At 34.1% G+C, this 13,822-nt stretch overlaps 1 protein-coding gene across 3 annotated transcripts in view; it reads right to left on the reverse strand.

Moving 5' to 3' along the window:
- Positions 1-1,798: 1,798 nt before the first annotated feature.
- The window catches only part of DEK1 (calpain-type cysteine protease family), a 30,562-nt gene continuing 18,538 nt past the window's right edge, over positions 1,799-13,822 (reverse strand). For all 3 annotated transcript variants that reach the window (XM_028060700.2, XM_028060701.2, XM_028060703.2), the window contains 21 exons: positions 11,790-12,063; positions 11,518-11,668; positions 11,297-11,408; positions 11,036-11,201; positions 10,871-10,941; positions 10,662-10,753; positions 10,375-10,537; positions 10,172-10,243; positions 9,024-9,401; positions 8,827-8,942; positions 8,444-8,741; positions 6,892-7,211; positions 6,007-6,358; positions 5,488-5,808; positions 5,312-5,416; positions 5,098-5,226; positions 4,098-4,478; positions 3,235-3,372; positions 2,866-3,102; positions 2,358-2,773; positions 1,799-2,287 (listed from right to left, as the gene is read on the reverse strand). In XM_028060700.2, coding sequence (XP_027916501.1) covers positions 2,468-2,773; positions 2,866-3,102; positions 3,235-3,372; positions 4,098-4,478; positions 5,098-5,226; positions 5,312-5,416; positions 5,488-5,808; positions 6,007-6,358; positions 6,892-7,211; positions 8,444-8,741; positions 8,827-8,942; positions 9,024-9,401; positions 10,172-10,243; positions 10,375-10,537; positions 10,662-10,753; positions 10,871-10,941; positions 11,036-11,201; positions 11,297-11,408; positions 11,518-11,668; positions 11,790-12,063 — 4,182 coding nt within the window. In that variant the 3' untranslated portion in view covers positions 1,799-2,287; positions 2,358-2,467. The remainder of the gene's footprint in view (positions 2,288-2,357; positions 2,774-2,865; positions 3,103-3,234; positions 3,373-4,097; positions 4,479-5,097; positions 5,227-5,311; positions 5,417-5,487; positions 5,809-6,006; positions 6,359-6,891; positions 7,212-8,443; positions 8,742-8,826; positions 8,943-9,023; positions 9,402-10,171; positions 10,244-10,374; positions 10,538-10,661; positions 10,754-10,870; positions 10,942-11,035; positions 11,202-11,296; positions 11,409-11,517; positions 11,669-11,789; positions 12,064-13,822) is intronic.

Raw genomic sequence — 13,822 nt, forward strand, 5'->3', positions numbered from 1 at the left:
ACTATTTCACTCTTATAATTAAAATTAATATATTTTAATATTATTACTATATATATATATATATATATATATATATATATATATATATATATATATATATATATATATATATATATATATATATATATGGTACGTGATGTGGGTAGGATATTATGGTAAAGTAGCTCATCACTTATAATTTAATCATATTTTTGGTAAAACACGTGTTGAATTAATGAAGTTTTTATTACTGGTTCTTTATTTAAGTCTCACTATCTTAACTTTTTCATAAATCAACGATAATTTTGAATAAATTTACATTGAAAAACTCATTTTATGTTTTTTCTGAACATAATAATCAGTTATATTAAAAAGTAATAATTATCTCAGTCAAAATATGATTTTCATATATTTATCAAATCTCGAATATTGATTATTTCAGATAATATTCGATTATTTTATAATTTTTAAATTTACAAATAATCGATTATATTGATAGAAAATAATTTTTAGTTACATAAAGAACATATTAATCCATTATATTATAAACTTTTTCAAAAAGAAAGTTTCCACCCTTTCAAAAAATATTGTTTCATATCTTTCAAATGAGAGAATTCTATTATGATTTAGAAATCTTTCTAAAAGTTTTTTCTTTTAATATATTTCATTTTGTTTTGAAATAAAAATAGTTAAAAATGATTAAGAGGTGATTATGCATATAGGTCTTTCATTGTAACATCCATCAAAATCTAGGTGATGCAATTTTGTTTTTCTTTTGTATCTTCTTTGAACTGAATATTACATGTGTGTATGATGTGTTTGATAAACAGTTCAAAGTTTTATTGTATTGCATTATTCTTTTATATGTTAAAATAGTCGTCCAAAAGTGTTGTGTAATTTATTAGTCTAATTTGCATAAAAGGATATTGTAAACTAACTGTTTGAAATTTGAGTAATTCTAGTTAAGGTCGTTTGAAAATAAAATATATTTTTTTCAAAAATGAAATGAATATAAAATCTGTTATCTTTTCTTTTAATTTTCTTGTTAATTCAAAATGTAATAGTTGAGAATTGTTTCTGTCGATGTCTTTAAAGAAAATTTTTCTTTTTACACAAAAACAATGCTTTTTTCTTAAAGACAACCAATGCACACCATCTTAAACACTTTACTTGAATCAATATGATATTTGTTCATTTAAGTATCAATAAAACGTTTAATAAAATGTGAAGTATTATATATATTTATCTATAAAACAAAGTTGTATAGAATAGATATAATGTTACTAATATTGATTCACTGAAGTAATAACAAATTGTATCTCTTAATCTGGATTACTTGATGTAACTTTATATATAAAAAGCTAAGATGATGTTAAACACTTATTTTACAATAAATAGTTTATACCGATTTCACAGTTTTAAAATAATCAACAACTTTATAAGTATAACATTAAATTCAATTACATCCTTCTACTACTTTAAAATTTAAATAAACTGCTGAGAAGTGTCCAGGCTTCCCTTGAAAAATCATTTTCACTCGATAAGTGCTGTCTTGGTTTCTTCTCTAAGTAACAAAAAATATATAAAGTTCATATCATCTTCTCCCTACTGAGAATTTGCCTTTCTGAATTTCCACCACTACATTCAGAAAAAGGTAAGGGTGAAGCATGTGGACTTGTTTCGATTTTCTGAGCCAGATACATAAAGATTAAGTACAAGAACATTCAGAAATACAAAAGATTGACGCATTCAATCACTTCACCTTCATGTTTCTAAATTATCTGTAAGACTAACAAAAGGAGACAAATTACACGAGTGCTGCATAAATTTAAAAAAAAAAAATTAGATTAGAAAAATATTTGTACAAAATTTTTCCCAAATGTCAATAAATAGGAATTGGTAATTGTTAATGTTTGTACAATTTTCTGCAATTATCAAAAGGGCAACTGAATTTACAGTCACTAAATGGTTGTTACTACTATACCTCTCCACACTCTCCTTACTTCCATTTGAACCAGGTGTTAGTAATTTCCTACGTATTTTCAGCTATTTCTTTTCCAACTGTGATTAAATGGTTACAAGTATACCCCTATAGTACCCTTTTTATGTACACAATAAACACCCCGAGAACCCTCTTCAAAGCTGGCAGAAGCATAGTTGAATCATCAGATTCAAAGACAGTTTATGCGCAACTATACCCTATCCTTGTCTAGGACAGATGCCATGGAATTCTCACCAGGAATAGTATCTTCATGATGTGAGGTTCTGTATAAGAAACTCCAACCTTGTACAATTACCTCGTCCCAGACTGTGAAAACGTAATCATTAATGTTAGATGACACATGAAAAAAAAAAATGTTGTAGAGAAAGAAAATTACCCAATAGTTCCAACCAGGGCTCCCAGTAGTGCATGTACATAGTCCCGAGCAGCCAACCAGAGAAACTAACCAAGAGGACAAAATATAACATGTAACCTATCCCTTAAGCACTACAAAGCTTCCAAAGTTATTGATGCCTTGGTGAAAACAGAAAGCACAAACGGTGCTTCTTCTCCGGGGTGTATCGTAGTAGGAACTATAGTGTATCCCTTTGGTTCAGGTTCCAAAACCATTTCACATGATATTTCTCGAGAGTTAACATAGTCTGTCCCACCAACGGATTCATGTAGGTATATATTGAAAGCAGCACGTCTGCCTCGAGTTTTGAGAATTCTCATTCCAATGTAGAACATCAGTGAATCATGGCTTGATTGATAATTTCTAAAACCAGCTGTTGTTCTTGAAAATCCTACTCCCTGTAAATAAGATGAAATTAAGTTTTAAGGAAATTCAAGAGAAGAGTTGTTTACAATAAATGCATTAATAGATATGCAAATATCAATAGTACCTGAGTTAAGGTTATGAATACATGAATTGGAAATGATGCATCTTGCCCAGTTGCAGTCAGTCTGAACTGTGGATTTTGATTCCATGTATCATAATCCTGACACCCGCCAGCACTATAACCACGCCATTGGCCATGAACAGAATGACGCATCTCGGACGGATAGATACGACAAATATATATTGATCGAAAATGAATCTGAAAATCTTGCCATGACATCCAAAATATACCATCTTTTGACTGTCCAAAAAGGTAAATAAAAATAAAATGATTACATGGTAGAGCAAACAGTCTGCTCAATCATAAAGAGGAAGAAATGCATGGAGTCAAAGCATATAGACTGATCCACAACAGAAAAGCATAAAGAACTACCTGAGGAACATGCTTCAGCTTGTGTTTTATCCTATCCGACCATTCAGGCGACGAGTCAGACCACGGACCATTCCACTCAACTTCATTGGCCCATGGATTTCGGATTTGAACAAGTTTATGACCATCCACCTCCCTTACCTAAAATTGTAAGACAGCAGAGGTCGTTAAAAATCATAAGGATTAAGGACCAAAAGGATTGAGTTGTTGAGTGTTGGCACAGGAGTCATGAATTTATAAAATAAAACTCTCAAAACAAGAACCTTCTGAGCTTAAAGCATGAATAATACACAGTTCTGCTCTACTTTGGACTGAAATTCAACTTTTTAAGGAAAATAGAAGAATAAGGAGAGCCTCGACCAAACTCCTAACTACTCAATCATAAATTCAAGGACCTAAGGATTGAGTTGTTGGGTGAAGACACGAGTCATTAATATATAAAAAAAGAACACATTCTTAACAGGAGAACCTTCTGGGCTTAAAGCATGAATAATACACAGCTCTGCTCTACTTCATGCTGAAATTCATTTTTTAAAGAAAATAGAAGAGTATAACCATGATCAAACTCCTGACTACTCAATCATAAAAGACTCCTTTTTCATGTCAGGGACGAGTGTTATCAATGGTAGAATATAGAAGAAAGCAAATTTCACTATATATACATGCCATTGTGGCTTATGGTGTGCCAAAATAGCAATTCACCTTCACATATTGCCTATGGCAATTGAGAAATAATCTGTCACTCCATTATGCCATGGCACCACTATTTAACAACAATGTCAATGTTCAATGCTCTCAAAAGCTTACTTAGTTACTAACTGAAGGATTACAAATGGACTGTGAGTATAATAAATATAACCCATTACCTGCAGTATTGAGTATGCATGTCCTTGCACAATGCCACTAGAAGAGACGTGCACGTCAGAACCTGATGGACTTCCTGCGCCTAAGAGAAAACCTTCTTGCTTGAAGCGCAATAATTGAGACCACAATCTACCACTTGCAAGGTCAATCTGGGCTTCACCACTCCTCATGTCAATTTCCTCCCCTGCACCCCCAGTGAGATCCACCAGAGCATCCTGAACAAGCCCACCTTCTAGTGCTTCGTAAGAGCCATGCAACTTTGCATATGCCTTCTCCAATATAGAGACCCAAAGTTCATAACCCTTTTTACTCGTAGCAAATGCAGGTTTACCCGGTAATTCACAAGGAATCCAATCATCAACAACAACCGGAATCCACTCACCCTAGATACCATAAACCAAAATATGCAAATAACTAAGACGCCAAATTAAGGAAATGACAGCATATCCCAACACAATGCAACTTGAACTCCTCTAAAAGTGAACAGAGATACTATATGAATTTTATAAGTGACAACAACTAAAATTTAAAACAAAATTAATTGAGTTTTCAGAATCAGGTGGAGGTATAACTGACAAATTTTCTCTTGAATTTTTTAATTAACTTTTTATCATGAAAACAATTTATCAACAGAATAGTCTCCCACCCCCTACACCCACCATAAGTTTAGCTAAAGCCTGCTCCTAAAAAACATAATTTGTTTAGGAAAAACAGCTAAACCAAGAAAACCAAAAGAGTTCTTCAATTTTCATTACCATTTTGAATGTCAACATAAGAATTAGAACATTTTTACCACTCTCGTTAATAACCTCTCTGAGAATGTAGAAAAGACAAGGTAGCAAGCAACCAATTGATTACTATGCTATCTAAGGCTTCAAGGCATCATAACAATTGCCATTTATTGGCAAACATTAGTTATCCAGTTACAGAGTGAAAAAGAGATAAATAAAAAGAAACTGATTCAAATCTGGTGAAATCCAACTATTTTTATATGCTTATTACCTGAACACAGAAGCGAACAGTGTAAATTCCCTCCTCATTGTAATCTGGAGTGATGATTACCTCTGATATACGTGAAACCTCTGTGAGAACAGCAACAGCACTCAAGAACCAACAATCACCTAAACGGCCCTGTTCAATATAAATAACAATTAATACATAGAAAAACCTAAATACTATCAATACAAACATTTATTTCCAAAGTAAAACATGAGACCTGACAAACATCTGAAGGATTTGGAGCTCCTGAAAATAAGCACTGACGACGGTCAAAATGGTTTTGTCTAGCAATTTCATTTGGCCTCGACCACTCGGAAACAACCTGTATATATGAAACATTTTACATGGGGGAATATAGCATACTAAAAGATATAAATTAATAAAGAAAAATACCTGTAACTTTGCAGGGGGATTGGAAGGGTCCACAAACAATGAGTGATCACTGGGAGGAAATTCCTGATCAGTAAATTGTGTCTCCCCTCTAGCATAGAGAGCTTCTTTGATGGCTAATTCTACAGATAGCATCCGCTGAATAATCTCTTCTTGTGTTTCTATTCTAGGTTTCCTATACTTCCTTGAAAAGGAATCAATATCCACCACCATGCCATCACGTTCTGACCTTCTTTTCCTCCCACTAGAATATTGCCCATCCCAATCTACATCATCTCTGTCATACAAATCTACATCGGCAGGATCACTGTCCCAACCATCAATCTAAGCAGAAGATGTGTTAATAAGATTAGCCATAGTATACTATATATATTGCACATGGTAGAGAAGTTGGCAGTGCTAATAGCTTACTCAGTGTGTGTGTGTGTGTGTGTGTGTGTATGTATACTGCTTTTAAAATTTGAATTACATCTTTTTTCATACAGGAAGGGACTGACAGGAAAGGAAGAAGCAGCAGCATACCCTAGAAGGTGAATCAGCCCACTGCCAATTATCTTCAGGGAAATCAAGTGCACCAAAGTCCGCTGAAGCCAAGGAAGTATAGAGAGAAGAAACCTCATCATCAGTTAAGCACCTTCCCCAGAGAAATGCATCCATGATATGCATCTTAGATTCAACCCCCTCGCTGTCTGATCTACCAAATGCATCAATATCTGTTGGTGGTCTAACACCAACCCACACTTCTGTCCCCTCTTCCCAAATGCTGCTACCCACACACAATGGCAATCCATTCTGGTAACCATCAAATCCACCATCTAAATAACAGGTTGCTTCACCTAAATTGGCATCAATTGTCATGGTTACAATATGCCACCTGCAATATATTTACCACACAAAGATGTTAGAACCTGCAAATAACTTTTTGGTGGAAACACATATTATATATATATATATATATATATATATATATATATATATATATATATATATATATATATATATATATATACATATATATATATATATATATATACATATATATATATAAATATATATATATATATATAGCTGCATTGAAGTCCTGTGTTCCAAAATATTTGTGCAGTATAAATTGTTACTTTCACCTAATAACAAAAGTCAATCCTAACTGTATTTATATTTAAAGATAAATCCAACCCTGTACATTTCAAGGAAGATAGCTGGCAGAGATTGAATTTTTTTACCTTTGAATTTTTTTATCATCGATAATATTTTCAAGAATACAAAGACTAACGTGTTATTAAACTAAGAATATTGTTTAACACTACTTCAACAGACACTAAAAATGCAAAGACTGTCTAACTCGTGAACCTGAACTTCAGAAGACAGCATACTACACATTCATAAAAATAAAGAGAAAGACCAAACCTTCCATCTGCAATACTTGTTGCACTGATACTCCACTCCTTTGCAACAGTGGTTTGCCTATCACCTTTAGTAATCAATCTAAGCCCAACTTGTCCAGCCTCAATACCTTGTTCAGATCCAGCCACGAGAATTTCCCAGCATATCTTCTTCTGAAACTCAGTACCCAATAGACAAATTGGACCAGATTCAGGTTGTATCATCAAGGCAATAGAAAAGCTAACTTTTTGACTTTGACATAGACTAGAATCAATCGGGCCACAATGCCTGCCACTGGCTGTTGGCTCATCATCAAGAACACATATGGCACCTGCCATTCCCGTCTGCAAAGATACAATAAATTCACTGTCACTAAAGTAGTCTCCAGACGTAAAGGATTGTTTTATAAACACCAATAAAAAAATGACTTAAAAGTCTTGTAAACTGTGCATTGATTAAAAGTCACCTTAAATATGACTTACTAAGTAAATATTACAAAAAGCAATATAAAACTACATGGCAACCTGGGATTTGGAGACAATTGCAATAAAATTTATTTATACCATCAGTGAATTGTAATTAAATTATTTTTCATCAATTTTTCCAGTGAACCATCCACCATTCAGATGTGTGTGCACTTGCAGAAATTTTAATATAGATTATTATTAAAAAGAAAATGCAGTTAGCTGAATGAGCTGCAGGGAAAGGAATGAATATGCAATGGAACAGAATTCTTAGGAAAATAATAATGCAGCACAAAGCTCAAGGTCACCAAAGGTACATTTAATGAGGTAGGGAGATCGGTTTTGGGTGGGCAACAGAAAACTAACAGGCAACCTGGCACCAGAGTATGAGGGGTGTACATGTGGGTTTACTGTGAGGAGATAGTAAATCAGGGAAGGTTGCGTAGTATATACTATGAAATTAAGCTTGGTCTGGAAGATTAGACATTCTTGAAACTCTTTACGAGACTTTCATCTTTGTACCACTGTACACAGAATATACCAGGATCTGAATCGAATACAAATATTTCATACTTAATATCTTTCTTTTAGTCCTTCTTGATTGTTTGTACCTATCAAAGAAATTTGGTTTAATTAACAAAGAATGAATATTTGAATTAATAAGTTTTATGTTTATCAATAATATTTTATGTTTAGACCTTGGTTTGCTTAAAAAATTATTTCAATAAAATAACAGTTTTAACCTTTAGCTTTTTACATATAATATTGATTTAAAATAAGTCTTAAAATTGTTTTACTACTTTTAAGGATACAAAGCACTATTTATATTTAAAAAAAAAGATGGTCAAATACCAGTTAAGATAAAATAAAATATTCACATTCAAAATAAATTTTCGACCACAATCAATATGCTAATTGAAAGCCGAAAATGGGAACAGAGACCACTTCATCATTAATTACGCCGCAGATAATGAAAAAAGAGGATGATTATTCCATCAAATTACTTTTTAATCCTGTTGAATGCCTTCCGATAAATTAAACAAGCCGTTAGAAAAAAAATCATGCCAAATGCTATCAAAATTCAGAATTGATATAAAAGACTAATAATAAACCTGAAGGGCACGCCGAGACAACTGTGAAGCACGAATTCTACGAGCAATGCTTGAAACCCTCTCCCGAGCAAAAGAATCATCTAGAACAGAATCACCTCCAACTGCACGTACTGCAGCTGCCATGGCAGCAGCCTCTCTGCTGCTAGCATTAGGAATGGAGGAGAGCAAAGAAGCTTCTATCTCCTTCCATTTACGTTCCTCTTTTTCAAGTAGGGCCTTCCTCCTTTCTTTTCCTCTCCCCTCCTCTTCACGCCTCTGCATGAAGACTTCCTCTTCCATCTCCTTTTCTCTTATGTAACTAGAAAATTCATCGCAAAACATTTAGATGGAAAAGACTTGGTAAAGTTACTTTACGTTTATTAATCAGATATTCAGGAAAGTACCTCTCCTGAATGATTTCAAATTGCCTACGATCTTCTGGCATCCACTTCTTTATTTTCTTAGCACTTAAATCAGAAAATCCAATACTGTCAAGAAACAGTCTCAAACGAACCTCATCCTACCAAAGAAAAAGGATTAACAGTGTCACAGAAAAACACTAGATATCACCTAACCATATGCAAAACTAGAAATCCATTACCTGTGCTTGTTCTGCCTTCGATGTTAAACCAAGTAACAAAAGCAAATAACCTCCAAATTTGTCCCACATGTAGACCCACTCCGTATCAATGGCCTCTTCTAGTGCCAGAATTCGAGCATGAGCACACATTACTCTTCTATAATCCACATCACTTGTTGGCTCATGGCGAAATGTCCTTTGATATCTTAGTCTACTGAAGAACGAACCCGCAACTAACTCTTCATTTCTCAAGCGGTCTCTCAATTTCATCACATCAGCTCTGGGAAGCACAAAATTCCCTGCCCTATCACGCATAATGGTAGGATCTCCAATCAAAAGTGCAGCAGAACTAGCCGACCTCTGTGGTGCTGAGTAGGTTCCAGATAATGCATTTCTGGTCTGCAATGAATATCATTAATATCCAGTTCAATTACATTGACAATTGCATGAGCTCTATTCCAACAATAACATTGACAGATCTGTTAAAGAAACTAATAAGAGGATAAAAAATAAAGAGAAAATTATTCCAGCAATTGCTTTTTTCAAATATAATGCAAAATAAACATTATAAACAAGCATTAAAAATGCCAAATACAAAGTGTCTTGGTACCTAACTAAACCCCACAAAACCAGACATGTAAATTTGAAGTTTGCACCCCACTCATGTATTTTCCCGTTACACTCCCTCACACCCAACATTATTGACATAGGAGAGTGGATAATGACATGTGATCCTTATCACCTTAGGAATGTTGGGTTTTGAATCTAACTCAGTCCTACACAACCTACTTGTAAGAAGATTGAGTATTGAGTCCACTCTACCCCACTTAAATACTATATTTTGTTGGCACAATGGAGATGTCGGTCTTTCACAACAGAGTGATGATGTATAAAATACTATCAAATAAATATACTCACATCACACGGCTATAATCAGTATAAAAATTTCTCAGAATGATAGCAAAAGTATTTAACTTCAGAGAAGTAAACTAAAGGTTAACAATAATTGTTTCTGAGAAGGATTAAATGTTTTAGCTATATGCATAGGCATAAAATAGCTGTTGTGAATATTAGTATGCCTACTACTCCAAACAAAGCTAGGATCACAAGAATAAAATAAACATATTGGCAAAATAGGGCCATGTAATCTTATCTGTAAATGTACTCACCTTTGTAGCCGATCTAGCAATTGCTTGAATAACAGTTTCTTTACCGAGAAAATGTACAGCATCTTCCATCATCTGTACATTATATACAAAAGGTTAGAACTTCAAGTCGAACAAAGTTTGGCACACTTTCATTCTTGTGAATCCATTCATCCAATTTTAAAGTAGTTTAAAAAGTCAGTACTTATTGCAATGAGTTCACAAACCTTAAGAGTTAGGCAAGGACGAGATACAGCAAACCCAAATGAAACAACTAGAGTAATTGCTGATACAGCCGCACCAGCAAAGGGCGGATAAATCTTTAAACTTGCAACAACCCCCCAGCCTTCAGTTGCCAGGGCAATCCCATATAGCATGAGAAAGGACACACTGTACATAGCAGATAAATGTGGTAGATACATTAAGTAATAAATTAGATAACATATACAATCAAAGAAAACATTAATTGCATAATTAAAAATAATTGAATCATGTTTAGAGTGTGGTGATAAACCTGACATTCTTTCCACAATCTGCGTGAGCATCATACACATACACTGGCAAAACTCGAGGAGAATATACAACAATGGGATTTGAAAGCAGAACCTGGGGAATAGTGAAAAAAAGCACAACAAATTAACCTGAGAAAAACAACGATGAAGCAGTAAAGCATTACCGATTCAACTGGTGGATATGATAAGATTGAAAATTAGAGTAACTTACAGTCAATGACCGTCCGGCAAGAAGAAAAAGAAAAGAAAAATAACCAACTGATGCTCCAACAAATGGTTTACCTGAAAAAAGAGTGCAAAAAGGACAATGTTAGCAGATCTCCAATGTCTAATAAGTTATGCATATCAATGCCAATATAATCGACTGCGCCACCACCTTCAAACCATCCAACAAGAAATGCTGCCAAAGCCAACAGGAAAGCAAGGAAGCAAACAAAGACCATTTGTGTCCGGCTTAAATAAAAATTGTTTGATGCCCAGTGGTGAATGGCCCCAATTGCTAACACCATAAGGAGAAGAATCAAAAGAAATGCTACCCCAATCTGCGGTACAAAGAGTTTCAGCCAAAGAAGTTTGACCTTGGGAAAGGTCCAGTTAAAGAGACATTGAATTCAACACAGAATTGAATTGCACTTACAGTCCATGGCTTGACAACAACTATCAAAGCTGAAATAGCACCAAGCAGAAGCACAAGACCAATTATAACAAAGATATATACACCACGAGAAAGTTTCCAATCATCATCCTTCCTGAAAATAAAGATTTTAAAAAATATCAGACATCTGTCAAACAACAAGATAACAACCATACCAATTTACCATAAAGAAAAATTGACAAATACAAGAAAGTTTTGCCTACCACTTAAGTAATCCACAGCAAAGTGACAGCAATGCTGGAATGCAGACTAAAGGAAGTAAAGCGGCTAAAAAATCACCGTTTGTTGGAACATGTTCATCCCTGGTTTTGATAACTTCTAAATAAGAAACCCCACAAAATGCTACAAGGATAACTGCAGCAAGAAAAAGGTTATAGAAATAAATAATTAGATACCATCAATAACAGAAGCACTTGTCATATCTTAGCACATTAGGTGTGGAGTATGGAATGATTTGTAAAAACAGATAAAATACCTGCAAAAAGCCCAATAAAGATAGCAGAGGAAAGGGAGAAGCGATACGTTGCAAACCATGAAATTATTGGTAGCACACTAGTAACAACTAAACCAATTACAGATGCCATTGCCCAGCCGAGAAAAACATATGATGTGTAAGGGGAGCCCAAAACTTTTGGATCACCATTCAACCCCTTGTATCTTAAATCATCTAAAGGCTTCGCAGAAACTATTGCTCCCAAGGCCAGTACAGATCCAACAAATACTGACATAGAGATAATAAGAATAATACCCTGTAATAAGAACGAGACAAGCTTATGCATTGAAAATCCATTAAACTTGACAGAAAAAAAGAGAAACATGTGCACTACACACCACCTACGCAACAAATTCATGAATTAAAATCTCCCATATCCAGAAAATTATAAACTAAAATATGTGCTTCTTTGTAAATTAGCACCCAGGAAGTATTGGATAAGTCATAATAAGATGGTATGAAAAAAGTCACTCAAACATAAAAATAGCTATATTAGCACAAGACAATACATCAACATAAAAATGTTGGAACTGCTGTTTCAGACAAGATGGTGACAGATAGAAGGATTGTTTTCAAGTCTTCCGTTGGTGCATAGTCTGTGATTGCTTTAAGGATCTCCAAGTGATTAGATAGATTCCGCTTCATTTTTATTATGCTGTAATGGTCTAAATGGGTGGAAGGGGAGTGCAGCAGAATGGAACAATACTATGTTCATTCTTTGGATTGTTCAAAATAAGATGAAATGAAATATAGTAAAAAATAACTCAAGGTAAGCTCTGTCTGAATTGTTTAAAACTGAATGGAACCAAATGAAGTGCAATCCATTCCATTCCAACTAATACCCTTCGTTTCCTCCCCTCCAATTTCAGAAAAATGAAATGAAAGCAGCAGTTTTTTTGGTTCAAATATATACAAATAATGGAATGGTGGCTTCATTCCATTCTGTACCATCTCAAGTTCAATTCCATTCCACTTGTCTAGAGATAACCAAACAAAGGCGGCTTCTTTCAGTTCATTGTTTCAGATTGTCAATTTCATTACTTTTAAAATGTGTAATGTTTTATGACCACCATTGCCCCTGCCCCAGAAAATAATTGAATGTCACCTTCTGATCCCTCTTAATACTACTTTCTCATAAATAAAAATAGAAAATCTTTGTAAGTTCAAATCAGGTATCTTTGGTTTGACACTGATGAGGATGTTGGATAGGATACAAAATACTATAGTGCCACTATAGCAGGATAGAAGTGCAGAAGCGCCTTCCCACTACAAGAGCTGCTGTAGCAGTGCAGATTATCGTAGAAGGTTGAAAAGTGACTTACTTTTGGAAATTCAATTTCTGTAAACGAAATCTACTACACTAATCAACGTGAAAATTTTAAAGAAGTCTTGAATTTAGAAGATGATGATTAAGGGTCTCTGTGGATGAGTTTCTCCAGTTAAGAGTAAAAATGTAGAGAAGTTATACAAGAGAACTTATGCAAATTAGTTTGGCAGTGGGCAATGGCGGAAGAAGTGGGGTGGAGAAGAAAGATGACAGCTTCATGCAGAAAAATAACAGCAAAGTGGAGAAGAAACACTTTTTCTTTTATTCTTATCCAGCTGCAACTTATTACCACCAATATAAACCGCAGCCGCCACTGCTCGCAAGTTGCCGCCACCACCGGCCAAGCCTTTTTTTTTTTTCTTCTGCACTTTCACTATAACTATTTTTTCAAAAAGAAAAACTATTTTCACTATAATATTATTAATTTTCCATTACGATTACATGTGGTATGATTATATTTCTTTAGAAAGTGATGTTTCCGCCATAACCCGTAATGGTTTCCATTATAAATTTATAACGAAATTTTGAGACTCCAATATTTTCCATTATCTGATATCAATAACACTGCTTGTGGCAGGCTATTTGCTCAACACATCATTTACGATTTCACCCATCCTTAGGCATAACATTTGTAATTCCAATCACATTCTAGCAAGTAACAATGGCTTTAAACTATTATAGTTACTAT

The sequence above is a fragment of the Vigna unguiculata genome, chromosome 3 (assembly GCF_037176805.1).
Source record: "Vigna unguiculata cultivar grain cowpea cultivar isolate G323 ecotype 2 chromosome 3, ASM3717680v1, whole genome shotgun sequence".
NCBI classification, from domain to species: Eukaryota; Viridiplantae; Streptophyta; class Magnoliopsida; order Fabales; family Fabaceae; genus Vigna; species Vigna unguiculata.